At 43.9% G+C, this 20,958-nt stretch overlaps 1 protein-coding gene across 7 annotated transcripts in view; it reads left to right on the top strand.

Annotated features, from left to right (window-relative positions):
- The first annotated feature begins 243 nt into the window (after window positions 1–243).
- The window catches only part of EMID1 (EMI domain containing 1), a 170,048-nt gene continuing 149,333 nt past the window's right edge, over window positions 244–20,958 (top strand). For 2 of the 7 annotated variants that reach the window (XM_077461239.1, XM_077461242.1), the window contains exon 1: window positions 247–775. In XM_077461239.1, the coding sequence (XP_077317365.1) occupies window positions 615–775 (161 nt within the window). In that variant the 5' untranslated portion in view covers window positions 247–614. Of the gene's footprint in view, window positions 776–20,958 lie in introns of all 7 variants that reach the window. The other 5 variants (XM_077461240.1, XM_077461245.1, XM_077461244.1 and 2 more) reach the window with 4 other exon arrangements.

The raw sequence follows: 20,958 nt of genomic DNA, 5'->3' as shown, positions 1-20,958 counted from the left end.
AGGGACAATAGGACGGAGACACAGGATCATCTGAAAGTATACATATAGGGTATCGTTCGTTGTAAAGCAGCTGGGAGAGGAAATTGGATTTTCGGGAGACAGAAAGAATAAAAGGGGAAGACGGCAGCTAGGAAGTGAGTGAAGAGAGGAGGGGAAAAGAAGAGAGAGGGGTAGGTAAGAGAAGGAGGAGAGAGCATAGAGGAGAGGGGAGAGAGGGGGGGGGGGGAGATGCTATCCCAGTGATTTAAAAACCCAATTGTTTGGGATTTCTAAACCGATTGAAGACAAGTAGGCAGAGTCTGAGTAGACTTCTTTTCTCTCTTCTCCCTGCTGCGTGGGGGGCACATTCTGAGAAAGGCAGGAGGTAAGGGGGGAGTGAGACTTCTCACTTAGGGGCTGTCTGGAGGCCGGATTTGTCCTTAGTGACTTTGAGGTGGGTTTATCGAGGATCACCAGACACTTTTCCCACTAAGCAATTGGACGCATGCTGTCTGCTACCTGCGATTATGTAGAGGTCACCAGCAGTTAACTTCTAAATATTCCAGACACATCCGCGCCCCTGACATTTTAGGACCTGAAGCTGGTGGATCATCAGAGAGTGCACGTCCCTCATCATGCCCGTATCGGTGACCTGCTGGTCCTGTTGGCACGTTCTCCTGTGCCTGCTGTGTGCCCTGCTGGACAAAGGTTGCTGCACGTGGACCCCCGGCACCCAGTACAGATACTCACCGGCGCTGCAAGTCAAAACTAGAGAGTCACTCACTTCATCTAGAAGGTAACCCAGCAAAATCTGCTGTGCTTGCACTTTTCACGCATACATTGCTGTTTGACTTTGAATTTGAAGTGTTCATGCAGGCTGAAGCTTTCTGAGCAGACGGCTGCCCAGGAATACAGGCGCAGGGGTCGCAAATACGCTGTAAACCTATCGCAGAGACTTTGTTAAGTAGGAGGCAGCCTGGTTTGCGTCTGCGTTGCTAATTTGCTTGATAAATCTCCCTCACTGCTTATATATATATATATATATATATATATATATAGAGATAGATAGATAGAGATAGATATATAATCTATATCTATATAGATATAGCTATATATATATATATATATGGAGAGAGAGAGAGAGAGGGGGGAGGAAAGGGAAAAAATATGTTTTTGAGTGCAGCCAATCAGGATTCAGCTGTCACTTTTCTACAAAAGGATTAAAGTGCAAGCAAAAATCTGATTTGTTGGGTTGGTCTCAGTTTTCCCTTTCCTCAGCTTTCATAGAATACAATAATTAAAAGTGCCTTCACACTGCTTTGTTGTAAAAAAAAAAAAAAAAAAAACACGGTAAAAACGCGCATGCGTTTTTGTTGTATGTTTTATATGTTTTCAGTGCATTTTCTCGGTGCCTATTACCCAGCATGTACCTGGAACACTTGAACATGTGACTCAAAAAAAATGCACCGTGCATGCAACGCAGGTGCGCTTTTTTTTATGTGTTTTTGCCACGTTTTCTGTTTGCTTCAATGGAGAGCTGCGTTTTTTTTAAGCGGTTTTGAAAATGACACCAAAGATGCAGCACGCAGGACTTTTTAAAATGCATTGCACCTACAGCGCAGTGGTGTGAAGAGTCCCATGTGATTTAAAGGGATTGGGTTTCTTTTACATTTTTGGCGTTGTAAAAATGCAGCAAAAATGCATCAGTGAGGAAGTAGAGTTAAGAATAGAAATATAGACTTGTACTGCAGGGACACAGCTGTTCCTGATTTATTATACATTCTGATGGCGTGTGAAGGATGTCAGAAGTGCGATACGAAATTTGCATAGGTGTGAATGTCTGAGCATATCTTTTCCTTATCCCTGTGATTTGTGCTTGGGAAAGTGCATTAGGGGAGATTTACTAAAACTGGTGCACGGAGAATCTGGTGCAGCTCTGCATAGGAACCAATCAGCTTCCAGGTTTTATTGTCAAAGCTTAATTGTGCATGCTGATTAGTTTATATGCAGAGCTACACCAGATTCTGAGTGCACCAGTTTCAGTAAATCCCCCTCAGCCCAGGATCACACCAGTGTGATCACAGACATCACATGTGATTCGCACCCGCACCTGCATTGCCACTCACATGCGATGTCTGTGAGATGCGAGTTCAGCCATGCAGTTGTATGGCTGAACTCGCATTAGATTCGCAGGAATAAAAGTGCAGGGACTTTTTTTTTCCCGCACTGAAATCGGATCGCATGGGTGTTCTCACCTGTGTGAGTTCACAGTTCGCACTGTGATCTGTGAACCGATCTGGGGGTGTCATTAACAATGTAATGACACCCGCAGCAGTTCGCAGAAGGCAGTGTGAACTGCCTGCAGGAGAGATGCGATGCAGGAACTAGCGCTGTATTTGCACTGGTTCCAGCAGTGCATCAGTGTAAACCTAGGCTCAATGTGCCATTTAGACCCGTTTCACACTGCTGCGACTTGAAAGTCGCACAATTTTGAAAGTCGCACAATTTTGCGGCTGTGATTTTGCCGTGATTTTTGCTGTGATTTCAGGCAATGCCTGTGTAAACTTGAGGTCTATGGATATCAACTTGCGTCAAAGTCAGACCAAAATAGTACAGGGACTACTTTGAAGTCAGTGCGACTTGAAGTCGCACAGATATGAACGGTTATCATTGGAAATCATGGGGTACAACTTGTCATTCCACTTTGCAGTCCCAAGTCGCAGGACAAGTCGCACAAGTGTGAAAGGGGCCTTAAAGAGAACTTGTCAGTTCAGAAAGATGGGATCTGCTATTGCAGGCTCGGCTGCTATTGTCACCATCTTTGCTTGACTACAAAGGACTAGGGCTGTATTTTCCATAAGGACCAGTGCCTAGGTCATCGGTGTAGAGACAGCAGGACCTTGCCTTAACATTTAGGCCCCTTTCGCACCCTTTTTGCAGGGATAGGGACTACTTTTGAAGTCGTGTGACTTGAAGATGCACAGATATAAATGCTACTCATTGGAAACGACGTGTGATGCGACTTTGTAGTTCCAAGTCGCAGGACAAGTCGCACAAGTGTGAAAGGGGCCCACAATTGTCGCACGACTTTAAAGTCACGGTGGTGTGAAAGGGGCCCAAAGGCCCTTTCACACTGATCAGTTTTTAATGCGCTTTTGGTGTTTAAAAAGCATCCCTCTAAATCCCCTGGAACTCTTTACACCAATGAGCTGTGGGTGTGCAGCATTTTTAAAAGTTGTACATGCTGCATTTTTAGTGCGTGTGTAAAAAAGGCACCAAAACCTCACCTCCCTATTGAAATGAATAGGAAACGAATCACAAACACACCCACAGTGCTTTTTGCTTTTTTTGAAGTCCAAGTTTTATATGTGCATGCTGGGAGTCAGAAATCCAGAAGATACATTGAAAACGCATCAAAAATGCATAAAAAAGCATGTGTTTTTGCTGCGTTTTTTCAGAGGAACAGTGTGAAGGAGCTCTTACAGACTATTATAACTTTTTCCTTATATTGGTTCTGTTTTCTGTCCACCTCCTGGAGATCTGTGGCTTCATTCACCTGTAGGGGGGAGAGGTTGCAGGGGATTGAGAGGAGTCAGAAGGCTCTTTATTGTTCAGGTTTATAGCTGACAGTTAAAAGTATGATTCCCATAGGCAGAAGCATGATGGGACTTGTAGTTTTGCAACAGCTGGAGGGCCTCCAGTCTGGGACCCCTGATATAGATGTTAAGTAGACCCCATGCTGTGTTCAATAGAACTCTTAAAATAATCAGATACAAGATTATACAGTCCTGTCTAGAACTGGTCAGGAACAAGTGTGCAGGATGAGTTTGTCAGTTAATCTGTATGTAAACTCTGACTATACATTTCTCTTATTTGCTCCCGTTTGTTATTTTTATTATATCTTTTGGAAAAGTAAAAAAAAAAAATTAAAAAATGGCTTCAGACAGAAATCTTGAAAGCTGATATCTTCTTGTCCTCTCTGCCCCTGTACTGTTATCAGTTAGCATTGTTCCCTGCTATTTATGTGGACTACAAAACACTTCTCACTGTTATGGATAAAAGAGTATTATGTAATTCTAACACACACTGCCTTAGTTTAACAATGCTGTTCTGTACGGTTGTCACCCTAGGATAATCTATGAATAATGGCAAGGTTAGCAAGTTAAGAATTGAAGGGTGAAAAAAGAAAACAAATGCATCCACCATATCTAAAGACTGTTAAGCTATAAAACGATGGATTTTGTTCTTGGATTTAGATACACTTTTAGCATACCTCCCAACTTTTTGAGATGGGAATGAGGGACACCTATTAGCAAAAGTATGTAGGCATAGGACACACCCCCTGCCATGCCCTCTTAAAGGAGAATTATACAAAAAAATGTAGTTAAACCCACAAGTACTTTTTTTTTCCCTATTACTATTCCTTTATATTGTCTTTGGACATTTACAAATGCAGCAATTTAGAAGTTGGATGTAAGGTCTAGCAGTGTAAAACACTTATTGATTGATAGATAAATAGTGCATTTTATATACAACTATATAGATCAGACCAAAATGAGGAACAAATAAGGAGGAAGGAGGGACAATGTTCCAAATCAGGGACAGTCCCTCAAAATCAGGGACACTTGGGATCTATGCTTTTAGGCTTGAAGTACAACCAAAGGCTCCTTCATGACACTCTAAACAATTCCTAAATCCAGTTGCTGTAGATGATATGATGCAGAAATGTAATACAGTAAACTAAAGACTTGCTTTACCTCCCCTGACTGAGCCAAATCCTCCTGCCTTTGTGTCTCACATGCTCCCCCTCCCAGACACTGCAGCACACAGTGGGAGAGATTCAGTAATAGTGGCAGTGTCTATTTATTTTCTCTATTTATTATTCTCTATTATTTCCCAGTGCATTCTGGGATGCAGGAACCTCCACTGCCTCTCCCCCTGCACCCAGCTAACACTTTATACATGCTTGCAAATGCTATAGGTTACAGGCCCTTAAGCATTGATTATAAGCAGCAATGCCTCATGAAAACTATATACTGGGGGTTATTTACTAAAGAAGAATCCACTTTGCAATGAAAGTGCACTTGGAAGTAAAGTCGCTGTAGATCCGAGGGGGACATGCAACGAAAATAAAAAACAGCATTTTAGCTTGCACAGGATTGGATGATAAAATCAGCAGAGCTTCCCCTCATTTCGGATCTACCCCTTAGATTTAGAGCGACTGCACTTCCAAGTGCACTTGCAGTGCAAAGTGGATTTGCCTTTGGTAAATAACCCCCACAGATTCATTTTTATCACAACACAACATTTTCACTCCTGTGTGTACGGCACTGTGTGGTGCCCATTCTAATATTCCTGCCAGTCATTGAAGGGCAGCTATGAGGCTTTAAAAAAAGACTGCTTAAATGCTGCTTGCAGTTGTGGTTCGGCCCCATTCACTTACAGAAGACACATTCTGCAGAAGTACTGCCTGGCAAGCATGACAAGGGCAATCCATTTTTGTTGTGCTCACAAAGCATTGCAGCCGTGGCAAGCATGTATATACCCTGGCTTAAGAAGGGGGGGCAGTTGTTAGGGTGTAAAAACATGGCTCAACCACCTATTTTACTAGCCCCCAACCACAAGTGTAATCTAGGCCATAAAGAGAATCTGTTACTTTGCCCATTAAGGGAAGAAGGTCATTAACACTGTGTAAACTGACACCCACCAGAATAGAGATTACATAGGGTTTTGACTCCTGGTGCCAACAGAAAAGGCTGTTTTGAGAGCATGAGGAAAATGAGTATTTGGTTTATTTGGTTCTAGCAAAAAAAATAATAATAAACTGTCACTTTGTCCTAAATAGGTGACAGATTCTTTTTTAAAGCAAATCAATAATGACAGCTCCAATATTCCAGTCCCTATGTGGTTTAAAAAAAATCTAATTAAAAACACACCGCATGAAATAGAAGTTGTTCTATACACAGGTCCTGTTGCTTGTTCCCCATGGGACCAGGCATTGGGAGAGTGTTGGAGATACAGACAGTGGGACTGACGGCCGGTTCACACCACAATTCCTGCATTCCAGATGCGTTTCTGCATGTGCGTTTTTGATGCGTTCCATTTTTACCCCCTTTTTTTTTCATCTCAATTGAGGACAATTTGCCTCTTTCCATACAGAAAAAAATGCAACTTGTTCTACTTTAGTTGACTGCACTGGATCACACTGCATTGGTTTGATCGAGGGCCATTGGAATCCATGTTAAACAGGGTCCATGCACACTGGCTTACAAAACGCTCCTTCTAGACAGTGGTGGCCGCTCCATACGGGGCAGAGGGACGCCGCCCCCCTAATCCATGCGCCCGGCCCCTAATCTACATGCAGAGCGCTGGATGCATGGATTTCAATGGGGTTTCTTTTTTTGTTTTTAAGCACATGTTTAGATCCCAAGGCTCTAATTGGCTTTAAAAAGGGTGGGCTCAGGGTGCAGAGCACTGTGCCCTGAGCCCACCCACTTGTGTGATAATAGTGAATTAATATTTGATATTGTCTTACTGCTTCTCCTCCCAGCCAATCAGGAAGTGGGTCTTAAGACCCGATTGGCCAGGAGGAAAAGCAATTGTATTGGACAGCCGGGAGCAGAAGCAGGGGGGAGGCCGCCGAGGAGGAGACACAGGGAGAAGCTGCCGAAGCTGCCTGTCGACCTGGATGGGGTAAGTGGTGGTTGGATGGGCAAGCGATGGGGGGGTGGGCAGTTTGATCATCTGACCGACCGAACGGGGAGGGTGGAGTGCTTTGTTTACCACACCGCATTGCTTCTAGAGGAGTTTAGCATTTTGCCTGTAGAGGCAGCTCAATGTTATCCTCTATGTCCATTCATATTAGGACAATTAGAAGAATATTTTAAGCTCTGCTTCTAGCAGAAGAAAAAAAACGTTCTGGTTTGAGTTTTTGAGAGCAGTTTTCTGGCAGAAAAAAACGGGAAAAAGCTCCTAAACGCTCCTAAACGCCTGTACAAAGCGTTTTTTTTCTGCCAAAAGAACTTGCCCTTTTTTTTTATGCCCAGTGTGCATGGACCCTAAAAATGCACTGGACTGCATCTGATGTGAACCAGTCCTTATTTTTGCACTTTTTGGTGTGTTTTTATCATTTTTATCAAGAAGCAACCCATTCCTTTATAAAGGCAAAACATTTTTGTTGGTGTTTTAATACAGTGGAAAGGGATTAGAACACTTGTGAGGTTTTTTGTTGTTGTTGATGTCAGTGCCCCCATTAGGGAGATTCGCCCTCTCTATTTGACCTCTTTATCATTATCACGGAGAGTGAAATAAAATCCAAAGATTTTGGGTTGTCACCAAAACAGGAGTAGAGGGGAAATCTTCTAATGAGGAGACGAGTTCTGGTGATTTCCCTCATTTTGAGGGGGATTTCCTCTCACTTCCCGGTTTGGCATGGGACAGGAAGTGAAGGGAAATGTCCCCAATGGGACACAGTTGGCAAAAAACTTGTAGGGGTTATAACCTTGCCTTACTCTATCAAAGATGAAAATAAAATTAAAAAGTTTTTCCTTTTAGTTCTACTATAACATACCTCCCAACTTTCTGAGATGGGAATGAGGCCCACCTATCAGCAAACGTAGGCAGGCACAGGACACACCCCTTACCACGCCCCCTTAAAGGAGAACTGTACAAAAAAATAAGATTGGTTAAACCCACAAGTGCATTTTTACCACTACTATTCCTTTATATCAGCTTTTGGAATTTACAAACGCAGCAATTTAGAAACTGGATGAAAGGTTTAGCACTGGAAAACACTTTTTGATAGATAAAAAGTGCATTTTATATACATTTTATATAGATCAGACCAAAATGAGGGACAAACTAGGAGGAATGAGGGGCAGAGGGACGTTGCTCCAAATCAGGGACAGTCCCTCGAAATCAGATACAGTTGGGAGCTATGTATTAGTTCAGGTTGAGACTACAACGTACAGACTGGAATGGGAATCGTTGTCATTGATGAATTCACTCTTTAGATTGTATTTAATTGTTTTGCCATGAAAAAATGTGTTTCTGCTTGCCCACCCCTCTGGCTGCATTAGAGTTTAACAGATGTAGTTATATTTAAAGGTTATTTTAGGATTAAGGAATGGTAATACGTTCAGGCAAGATAGGGCCCCTAGTAGCTGATGCTTTAATACGTTGTAACCCTTGCACTACCAGAGACTATCTGCATTGTGGCACAGACAGACATGTCTGACATGGGAAGAAGCCCCTCTGCTCGTAGAGCTAGATTTTAGGGGGTCATCCAGGGTTGACATTCTAATAAGCTTTTATAGAAGCGACCATTATGCCATTTACAATTCGCATTGTGAAATGAGCCGCAACTTTTTATTCCAGAACCCCCCCCCCATTTAACAGCGAAGTGTGAATTTAACTGCCTGTAAGAATGCAATGCATTGTCCATTGTGGAGCGAATCAGAATTGCCGGCTGGATATTTGTGACTCGAGGATGTTGAAGCAGGAACACTAACAATTTATATGAGAAAAATCAACAGAGGAAAAGCAGAGATAAACAAAATGTCAACAGAGCTGGCCTTTCAGAATGCGGCGCAGGGCACCTCCCAGCTTTCCCCCTTATACATCACTTTTTCTATTGCATTTGCTAAACTTCTCTTTTTTTTTGATGTCGTACTGAACAAATTTACCTCCTGCTACTTTGCACCACAAAGCATATAATGAAAGGAAATCCGTGACAAAGTGTGAGAAGCACTGGATGGAAGCTTCTGTTCGGTAACACCCGCTCAGCAATTCAGGGCAGTGAAGTTGAATCTATACAGATTTATGGCAAGTGCCATCAGTGAAAAAAGGTGTATACTGGTATGGCGCTCATATACTGGAACTGCATTGCAGTGTATGAGTGCTACACACCAGTATATTCCTTTTTATCCCTATCTTTTTAATGTCCCATAGGATATAAAATGGTGTGATAGCAGATACAATAGTTTGATTCCCCATAGTGTGGGAGTGTCACTAAACCTAGGACCCTGCATTCACTATATCTGGTCTCCCACAGCACACAGAACATGGAAATGTAAATATTATAGTAAATATAAACTGCTAAATACCCTTTCTCATCAGCAGTATATAGCAGCCTTGTGACTGCTATCAGTGCATGGTTAAAGCTGGTAGAAGGGTCAGGATGCAGGACCCCTGCCCATCTGTCTGGACAGTGCTGATTGGCCCTGTGCTGATCACATGCACTCTAACCTCTCTAGCAATACACACCAAACTGAGCATGTGCAACCTGACTCCAAAGGCTCTGTCTTATTTGGACATGTTCTGGAGTCAGTGGAAGAAGAGAAGGATCTGTGCATACAGGATCAAGCAGTCTTTTTCCACAATGCTTAGTTTGCACAGTGAGTATAACAAGCATGCTTTACTGTTTATACAGACTGATTTTACTATTGTGGGTTTTAGTGCCATCAGTGTCACTGTCACTGAACTAGTTTTTAGCCCACCATCTTGTAAGAGACCTCTAGCTGAAACCCGGACACATGATTCAAAACCCGGATGCAACCCTAGTACAGAGCAATCACCTGGCAGATCAGCAGCATGATGGCTATTTATCCAGTGCCATTTTTCCAATGCCATTCATAAACAACACTGGTAAATAAAGGGCCAGTGCTCCACCTATGAAAATCGGTCTGTGGTACATATGTGGTTAATGACATCCCCCTGTTATTCTTTGGATTCAGAAAACTGTATTAAAGAGAAAGTATATTGTATTGGTATAGTGTGTATTATATATTCAGTTATTGCAGCTGTTTACTTTAAGGGCCCATTCGCTTTTTTGGGTTGCAGTAAAACTACACTTTACCATAACACACAATCTGTGTTGTGGTGCAATTAATTTTGAATGGCACCTCAATGCATTGCCACCTTGTGTGTTGCACAGTTCTGTTTTATGGTGGGGAATAAAACCTCTTTCACCCTTCAGGCATTTTAGCGCTAGAAATAAAGCCTGTAAAGCGTCTGAAAACTGCCTCCCATTCTCTGAAATGAGTGCTTTCACACTGGGGTGGTGCGATTGTGGGACGTTCAGAAAAGTCCTGTAAGCAGCATCTTCGGGACGGGTTGGGAGCGCTGTATACAAAATGCCCCTGCCCATGGCAGTGAATGGGCATCGCTTCCGAAGCGCCGCAAAACAGAGGTTTTTAACTCCTTCTTTGGGGTTAAAAGCACAACTTAAATGGCGGTAAAGCGCCACTAAAACGAGCAGCGCTTTACTGCGAACGCGGCCCCAGTGTGAAAGGGGTCTAACTGATTTGCTCATAACTCCTGTACCGGTGACATCTTTACATATGGATGTTATAATATGATAATCTTATTTGTTGTTTTACTGCAGCACCCAGGAGCTTATGGCCTTTGGCTGTCAGAAATGCCCTGGACTATAGAAGCATTCACACTATTCTAAAACACATAAATATGACTTGTCTGTGTATTGCGCTGCAAAAAAAGTTGCTGGTCCATTTTATCTTATGTCAAAGTGTGCTGCCAGCCCATTCAAATGAAAGGGCTGCCTTAAAGCGGAGTTCCACTCAAAAGTGGAACTGAGTGGAAGCTCTGCTGATTTTATCATCCAACCATGTAGAAACAAACATTTTTTTTTATTTTCCTTGCATGTCCCCCTCAGATCTACAGTGATTGCACTTCCAAGTGCACTTGCAGTGCAAAGTGGATTTTCCTTTAGTAAATAAACCCCTTTAAGTTACCTTGTGATTTCTCACTGTCGCCAGTAGATGTCACTGGTATATCACTGGACTAGTATGAGATTTCACAAACAAAACGAACTATGAATATTTATATTTTCTTTAGCCAATAAAGTAGGAGGTTTATACCGCGTGTGCATGCTGGGTGAGGATATAAATATTTGGGACAGGGCATGGGCTCACTCCTCCCCTGGGCTGAGGCCTGAGGAGGTAGTGCTGGACAGAGCTCTGATGTTAGGTTCAATATCCTGTTTTTGGGCCTAATGTGTGCTGAAGTGGTCCTGAAACTGCCTGGTCTGGAGGAAGCTGTGCCAAGGAGGAAGTCCCTTGCTGGAGAGAGCCAGGAAGAAGTCTGGTCTCTCAGAAGGACCCGGTGACTCACTTAGAGGATGCACTGAAATTTGGAAACGTGTTTACAGTGTTGCCGGGTCAGCCTAAAGATTCTGATATTCTGAAGCAGGAAACTGATCTAGATCTGGAGAGTCGTCAGTGATCTTCTACGATATCTGGGACTCCTAACCCTCACCTTCTTAACCATTCTGCAATACAATTTTAAAAAGACAAAAGTGACTGGCATCCAATATCCTTTCTCTGCCTCCCCCCCCCCACCCCCCATTTTAGCCATAGACTCTGCCCTGGAGTAAAATGCTATCCTGCCCCTGCTTCTGGAGGTGCAATCCTGCCTTTGAGGTGCCAGAGGGGTGCTACATATTCATGTAAAACCTTTATCCTAAAAGGAAAAAAAGCTGTTTGCTGTAACGGCTATTAAAGTGTGAGCTGGAGTATGATTTGTTAGTGTATTTAAATCTGCTAGTACATCTGACACTCCCCTCCCCCCTCATTGACAGTGCTGCTGTCCAAAGGTGCTCGTGTGCTCCTTCATCCAAAGTGGAGGTGCTCTAATACACAAGGTATGTTATCGGCATGATCACCAGGTGAAAACAGAGGGCAAAAAAAAAAAAATAGAAAGAAAACGAATGCAGCCACCACGTCTACTGATTAGTGAGCTGCAATATAAAACATTTGTCGGCGTTGGGTTGAATACCGCTTTAATTCGTGAAAACATACTGTGAATCTGGCACAAAATAGGCATTGAGGTAAGATATCAGGCACATAAGGAATACATTACTTTTGTATAAAAAGATTTATAGATTTTATTGTGAGAATGTAATTTGTCTTTTTCCAACTTCAAAGCAGGAAACTGAATCTAATCTGCATGTGTAATGAGCAATTATGGCCGCCCCCATATACACATGCATTTATGATTTCAAAAACAGAAACTTTTTTTTAAATATTGGCACATGCTGATATTATTTACAGTATATCAAGCTGATGCGACTTAAATGCTTATCTAAGAAAAAAAATGATAAAGCAATGTACATTCCCTTTAAATAGAAACTTCCACTCTAGTACACATTGTTGTAGGTGATTATACAATGTCTGTGTGCTTATTGTTTTATTGTTGCACTTTTACTATAGTGTTTAAGTGTTATTACATGTGTATTCACCGTTCGCTGCTCCTTTAGCTAAAACGCACTCGGAATTGTGACCACACAACTAAACCTACCGGAAATAAGCTAGACCTGATAAAAGGGGTCATTGTCCCTGGAGATGATTGTGCAGGTCCTTCAGATGGCCAAGTGTAGAATAAACTGAATGGAGAGGTACTGCCCAACTATAAACTGACCTATGCTAATCGTAGTTGCTCTGCATTTAAAAAAACATTTAGGAAACTTGGTAATCCTCTGTTTTTTCAATATGACATTTAAACCTTAGGATATATATTTGTCTTTTTGCCCTACAGCCTTTTTTTTTTTAACAAGAAAGTAATCCTACAGCCTTTTTGAGGTTGGAGGTGGCCCATTATTGTGTTTCTACTTGTATGTTGGGGTAGTCTGACTTTTTTGCTCTGTATATGCCTTTATTTTTTAGTGTTCTCTTTTTCCAGTATAATCCTGAATAGCAGAAACAGAGCGCTTGCAGTACTTTTATGCATCAAGGATCGGTCTTTGCTTTTATTCAAAAGGCAGCATGTGCAGTCATTATAGAGGTCAATGATCACTTTCAGGTTCATTTACTCTGAGTTCCCTTAGATAGCCAGAGAATGTAGAGCAGCTTAGCTGGAAGTGCGGTGCAGAGCACAAATCCATATACATAAGTCAGTGCTACTCAGCTGTTTCCATCAGGACTATGTTGGCAATGAGCGTCTTTAAAAACCTTTTCCATGTTTCTCTTTACACAGTTTTCAAGGAGGGTGGAGAGGAGAATGAAATTATAACCTGCCGCTGTGCTATATCGCACACATTTGTGCTTTTTTTTTTGATTGGCACATGTGCAAGGAATGGTGACATCTTCATGTGTACAGGCATGTTGTGCTAGTTAAGATCCCCAATATTGTATGCAGTATACTGTAATCTGTAACCCTTTAGAGAAGTCACTTGGGCCCCTTTCTCAGCAGGGGATTCTGGACTGATCCCCTGCTGCGTTTCATCAGAATGAAAACAGATGTCACTCTGTGACCTCCATGTACGTTACAATTTTTCCTCCATCTTGTGATAGAGAAAAAAGAGACACATGTAATACCTATAGGTGGATGAATGGCTGTGTACATCTGTCAGCCTATGTCCACCACATCCATTTACCCCAATTGTCCACCACATCCGTCTGCCTATGTCCACCACATCTGTCTGCCTATGTCCACCACATCCGTCTGCCTATGTCCACCACATCCGTCTGCCTATGTCCACCACATCCGTCTGCCTATGTCCACCACATTCGTCTGCCTATGTCCACCACATCCGTCTGCCTATGTCCACCACATCCGTCTGCCTATGTCCACCACATTCGTCTGCCTATGTCCACCACATCCGTCTGCCTATGTCCACCACATCCGTCTGCCTATGTCCACCACATCCGTCTGCCTATGTCCACCACATCCGTCTGCTTATGTCCACCACATCCGTCTGCCTATGTCCACCACATCCGTCTGCCTATGTCCACCACATCCGTCTGCTTATGTCCACCACATCCGTCTGCCTATGTCCACCACATCCGTCTGCCTATGTCCACCACATCCGTCTGCCTATGTCCACCACATCCGTCTGCCTATGTCCACCACATTCGTCTGCCTATGTCCACCACATCCGTCTGCCTATGTCCACCACATCCGTCTGCCTATGTCCACCACATCCGTCTGCCTATGTCCACCACATCCGTCTGCTTATGTCCACCACATCCGTCTGCCTATGTCCACCACATCCGTCTGCTTATGTCCACCACATCCGTCTGCCTATGTCCACCACATCCGTCTGCCTATGTCCACCACATCCATCTGCCTATGTCCACCACATTCGTCTGCCTATGTCCACCACATCCATCTGCTTATGTCCACCACATCCATCTGCCTATATCCACCACATCCGTCTGCCTATGTCCACCACATCCGTCTGCTTATGTCCACCACATCCATCTGCCTATGTCCACCACATCCGTCTGCCTATGTCCACCACATCCGTCTGCCTATGTCCACCACATCCGTCTGCTTATGTCCACCACATCCATCTGCCTATGTCCACCACATCCGTCTGCCTATGTCCACCACATCCATCTGCTTATGTCCACCACATCCATCTGCCTATGTCCACCACATCCGTCTGCCTATGTCCACCACATCCGTCTGCCTATGTCCACCACATCCGTCTGCCTATGTCCACCACATCCGTCTGCCTATGTCCACCACATCCGTCTGCCTATGTCCACCACATCCGTCTGCCTATGTCCACCACATCCGTCTGCCTATGTCCACCACATCCGTCTGCCTATGTCCACCACATCCGTCTGCCTATGTCCACCACATCCGTCTGCCTATGTCCACCACATCCGTCTGCCTATGTCCACCACATCCGTCTGCCTATGTCCACCAGATCCGTTTGCCTATGTCCACCACATCCGTCTGCCTATGTCCACCACATTCGTCTGCCTATGTCCACCACATCCGTCTGCCTATGTCCACCACATCCGTCTGCTTATGTCCACCACATCCGTCTGCCTATGTCCACCACATCCGTCTGCCTATGTCCACCACATCCGTCTGCTTATGTCCACCACATCCGTCTGCCTATGTCCACCACATCCATCTGCCTATGTCCACCACATCCGACTGCTTATGTCCACCACATCCATCTGCTTATGTCCACCACATCCGTCTGCCTATGTCCACCACATCCGTCTGCCTATGTCCACCACAGCCGTCTGCCTATGTCCACCACAGCCGTCTGCCTATGTCCACCACATCCGTCTGCTTATGTCCACCACATCCATCTGCCTATGTCCACCACATCCATCTGCTTATGTCCACCACATCCGTCTGCCTATGTCCACCACAGCCGTCTGCCTATGTCCACCACATCCGTCTGCCTATGTCCACCACAGCCGTCTGCCTATGTCCACCACATCCATCTGCTTATGTCCACCACATTCATCTGCTTATGTCCACCATATCCATCTGCCTATGTCCACCACATCCGTCTGCTTATGTCCACCACATCCATCTCCCTATGTCCACCACATCCGTCTGCTTATGTCCACCACATCCATCTGCCTATGTCCACCACATCCGTCTGCCTATGTCCACCACATCCGTCTGCCTATGTCCACCACATCCATCTGCCTATGTCCACCACATCCGTCTGCCTATGTCCACCACATCCGTTTATGTAAGTACAAGTAGACTTGGATGCAAACATATTACATTCCGATCAAAATAGAAAACACACGTCCACTTACATCTGGCCATCCTTAGGGTCCATGCACACAGGACTCTCCTTAGATGCCTTTCTCCTGGCAGAAGAAAGACGCTGGACGCTAGCAAATGCTTCTACCGCATTTAGCTGCGTTTACATGTGTTTAGCAGCATCAATTGCTTGTATGTTAATTCATTTCACAGGGCATAATACTAATTTATTTTGGCCATTGAAGTTAGTTAATCCTTTAAGCGCTAAATGCACCTATCGTGCACATTTAGATACATTTACACATGTTTACACATGTTTTTTGCAGCATAAATTTTTTTCTAATAAAACGCTCCTCTCCTGAACGCAACTCTTCTGCATTCAGGGGTGGAGCATTTACTTCCTCTAACTACTGATGCTATATACTGGTAAAAGCTTATGTGTGCATGGATCCAATGGGGTTTATTTAAGAAAAGCAAATCCACTTTTCACTACAAGTGCACTTGGAAGTGCAGCCGCTGCAGATCTGAGGAGAAGACCTGAGATGAGGGGAAGCACTGCTGATTTCTATCACGTACAAACAAAAATTCTGTTTTTTATTTTCCTTGCATGTCCCCCTCGGGCCTACAGCGACTGCACTTCCTATGTCCACCACATCCGTCTGCTTATGTCCACCACATCCATCTGCCTATGTCCACCACATCCGACTGCTTATGTCCACCACATCCATCTGCCTATGTCCACCACATCCCACTGCTTATGTCCACCACATCCATCTGCTTATGTCCACCACATCCATCTGCCTATGTCCACCACATCCATCTGCTTATGTCCACCACATCCATCTGCCTATGTCCACCACATCTGTTTGCTTATGTCCACCATATCCATCTGCCTATGTCCACCACATCCGTCTGCTTATGTCCACCATATCCATCTGCCTATGTCCACCAAATCCATCTCCCTATGTCCACCACATCCGTCTGCCTATGTCCGCCACATCCATCTGCCTATGTCCACCACATCCATCTGCCTATGTCCACCACATCCATCTGCTTATGTCCACCACATCCGTCTGCCTATGTCCACCACATCCGTCTGCTTATGTCCACCACATCCGTCTGCCTATGTCCACCACATCCATCTGTCTATGTCCACCACATCCGTCTGCCTATGTCCACCACATCCATCTGCTTATGTCCACCACATCCGTCTGCCTATGTCCACCACATCCATCTGCTTATGTCCACCACATCCATCTGCCTATGTCCACCACATCCATTTGCCTATGTCCACCACATCCGTCTACCTATGTCTACCACATCCGTCTGCTTATGTCCACCACATCCGACTGCCTATGTCCACCACATCCATCTACCTATGTTCACCACATCCATCTGCTTATGTCCACCACATCCGTTTGCGTATGTCCACCATATCCATCTGCCTATGTCCACCACATCCATCTGCTTATGTCCACCACATCCGTCTGCTTATGTCCACCACATCCATCTGCCTATGTCCACCACATCCATCTGCCTATGCCCACCACATTCATCTGCTTATGTCCACCATATCCATCTGCCTATGTCCACCACATCCGTCTGCTTATGTCCACCACATCCATCTCCCTATGTCCACCACATCCGTCTGCTTATGTCCACCACATCCATCTGCCTATGTCCACCACATCCATCTGCCTATGTCCACCACATCCATCTGCCTATGTCCACCACATCCGTCTGCCTATGTCCACCACATCCGTCTGCCTATGTCCACCACATCCATCTGCTTATGTCCACCACATCCGTCTGCTTATGTCCACCACATCCATCTGCTTATGTCCACCACATCCGTCTGCCTATGTCCACCACATCCGTCTGCCTATGTCCACCACAGCCGTCTGCCTATGTCCACCACATCCGTCTGCTTATGTCCACCACATCCATCTGCCTATGTCCACCACATCCGACTGCTTATGTCCACCACATCCATCTGCCTATGTCCACCACATCCCACTGCTTATGTCCACCACATCCATCTGCTTATGTCCACCACATCCGTCTGCCTATGTCCACCACAGCCGTCTGCCTATGTCCACCACAGCCGTCTGCCTATGTCCACCACATCCATCTGCTTATGTCCACCATATCCATCTGCCTATGTCCACCACATCCGTCTGCTTATGTCCACCACATCCATCTCCCTATGTCCACCACATCCGTCTGCTTATGTCCACCACATCCATCTGCCTATGTCCACCACATCCATCTGCCTATGTCCACCACATCCGTCTGCCTATGTCCACCACATCCGTCTGCCTATGTCCACCACATCCGTTTATGTAAGTACAAGTAGACTTGGATGCAAACATATTACATTCCGATCAAAATAGAAAACACACGTCCACTTACATCTGGCCATCCTTAGGGTCCATGCACACAGGACTCTCCTTAGATGCCTTTCTCCTGGCAGAAGAAAGACGCTGGACGCTAGCAAATGCTTCTACCGCATTTAGCTGCGTTTACATGTGTTTAGCAGCATCAATTGCTTGTATGTTAATTCATTTCACAGGGCATAATACTAATTTATTTTGGCCATTGAAATTAGTTAATCCTTTAAGCGCTAAATGCACCTATCGTGCACATTTATATACATTTACACATGTTTACACATGTTTTTTGCAGCATCAATTTTTTTCTAATAAAACGCTCCTCTCCTGAACGCAACTCTTCTGCATTCAGGGGTGGAGCATTTACTTCCTCTAAATACTGATGCTATATACTGGTAAAAGCTTATGTGTGCATGGATCCAATGGGGTTTATTTAAGAAAAGCAAATCCACTTTTCACTACAAGTGCACTTGGAAGTGCAGCCGCTGCAGATCTGAGGAGAAGACCTGAGATGAGGGGAAGCACTGCTGATTTCTATCACCCAATCACGTACAAACAAAAATTCTGTTTTTTATTTTCCTTGCATGTCCCCCTCGGGCCTACAGCGACTGCACTTCCAAGTGCACTTGCAGTGCACTTGTAGAGCAAAGTAGATTTGCCTTTATTAACCCCCCTAGCGGTAATCCCGAGTCTGGCTCGGGTTAGGATTTTACTGATAGGAGCGGTAACCCCGAGCCAGACTCGGGATCGCATCGCTGGATGCAGGGGAGGACACAGTGAGTTACTTACCTTGTCCCCTGGATCCAGTGATGTCCTCCGCGCTGTGTGATCGAGCTGTCCTTAACTCGATTCACAGTGCCGAATGCCGCCGGGCTCCGTTCCCTGCAGAGTTACGGCACACGGGAGCGGAGAACGGCGGCAAATTCAAAAAAGTATAAGTACACAAAACACACACAGCACTGTAATCTTACAGATTACAGTACTGTATTACAAAATTACATACACCCTTTGTCCCTAGTGCTCTGTGCAGTGCCCTGCATGCACTTTTATATTATAAATACTGTTTTTTCTGCCTGGAATTTGGAGATTGTCCATAGCAACCAAAAAGTGTCCCTTTTTCAGTGTTTTAGGATTTGATTACATTATTAAATATTTTTTATTATTCTTTATTATATTATAAACTTTATCATACCCGGGATGTCTGCTAGACTCTGGTTTGAACATATTTAAGAGATTTATTCCTAAGAATTACAGGAATACAATATAAAACGCCAAATTTCCATGCAAAATAATTGTACCTCTTTCAGCACCTAAATCCAGACTGAATCATACCGCCAGGGAGGTTAAATTCAACCCCATAGGGGTTGATTATTCTAAAGGAATATTGACTGTGCACTCTGCAAGAGCAGTTGCTCCAGAGCTTAGTAAATGAGCAGAAGCTCTGCTGACTTCCATCAACCAATCATATGCAAACATATTGCTGAATCTGATAGTGTGTATGGGGCTTTAGGCTACCTTGAAGGACAACTTTAAAAAAATATTCTGTGACTATTTAGCAACCAGCAAAGGTTGAGACTAAGAAAACCTTGGTCAGAAGTATGTAACATACAGCTCAGGTTATAGAGTATGGCAGTCAAGAGTATGACTGGTTATGTATGAATTGTGCTGAGTGGTAAATATAGTACCCCCTTACATTGATGGTAATTGTAAGGCCCCCTTACATTGGTGGTGAGCATAGCATCCTCTTATGTTGGTGGTTAGTGGTAAAGTTCCCCCTCATATTGGTGGTCACTGATGAAGTGACCCTATATACTGGTGTTCAGTAGTGAAGGAAACAAAATATATCTTTGGCATCGGTGGTTACCGACCTGACAGGGAAGATGATCCCACAATGGCAGCTCTGGCTCTGCTAAGTTATGTCGGCAATAGAAATATAGAGACACTTTCAGGTGGGAAGTCACTCTTCCCAATAATGTCTGAATGTAGTCAAGTTGTCACAAAACAGCAGCAGACCCAAGGCACGTGCCACAGGTGCCAGAGTCTAGTGATAAGCATGTTCAGAAACACTGCCAGGGCTCCTGTGTGAATGAAGCCTGCAGTCAATGTTTGAAGGTTTTATTCAGAAATACATTGTAACAATATTGTTACATTTTATTTTAGTACTTATTTGCCAACCAAAGTCCTTTGATCTTTACATACCGGCAATATCAGTTCCAATAAACCTACAATTTTTAAAACACCTTATTAATCTTTTTACAAGTTGAAATAGCCCTTATAAAGTAAGTCTTCCCCTTTTTTCTGATGTTTTTATTTTTACTTATTGCATGTCATTTGTTTTTATTTGTGTACATTATTTGTTTTGTTTTCCTTGTGCAGCATTAAAAATATCAAACTTTTTTTTTCTTTTTTGAGTTGCTGTAAGATGGATACGTCTCGGAATAACATTTGCAATTTTGTAAGAGGAGTTTGAGTAACCTTTCCAACCTACATATGATTTCATCTCTTCCTATTCGTTGCAATTACTTCCTCTTTTAGGATTACTTTGATAAGCAATTAATCTTAAATGTGACTCTGGTGCCTCGCCTCCTCCTGCACACACCTTTACAAGCGCACATTGTTTCTTCAGGGGTCTCTGGCATACAGTTCAAATTTTTAGGAGAATCTTTGTTTACCCCTGGAGCAGTTTTGTCTGTGACACTCCCTATCCCCCTTCAACAAAAATATGCTTGAGCAATTCCAGTGAAATTTTAAAGTGTATCAAAAGGTGTGTATTCAGATATGTTTGAATTTAATTTTACAGTGGTACTAGTAGTACATTCAGTAGCACTAAAAATGAATTTCATATCTTTCATTGCATAAAAAACACAAGGAGAATAGATAGAAGAAGCTAAAGAGATGCGGGCACTGTGGAAATATGGGATCTGTCACTACAGAGCAAAGTATAGGATTATCTGGTCTTCACCTAGCTTCATTACCATGCCAGTCTCTGACCAAAAACAAGGTCTCCCATCATCACTGTAGCCAATGGATTGCTTTTTCTATTTGGGCAATTCCCCTTTACTTTTTGTGTCATAAACACATCCAAAGTAAGGAAAATACTCTCTTAGCC

The sequence above is a fragment of the Lithobates pipiens genome, unplaced genomic scaffold (genome assembly GCF_037356315.1).
Source record: "Lithobates pipiens isolate NorthernLeopardFrog02 unplaced genomic scaffold, aLitPip1_a1.2 Scaffold_3, whole genome shotgun sequence".
Classification (NCBI taxonomy): domain Eukaryota; kingdom Metazoa; phylum Chordata; class Amphibia; order Anura; family Ranidae; genus Lithobates; species Lithobates pipiens.
Note: the sequence above shows the minus strand (reverse complement) of the source record. Positions and strands in the feature narration are given on the sequence as shown.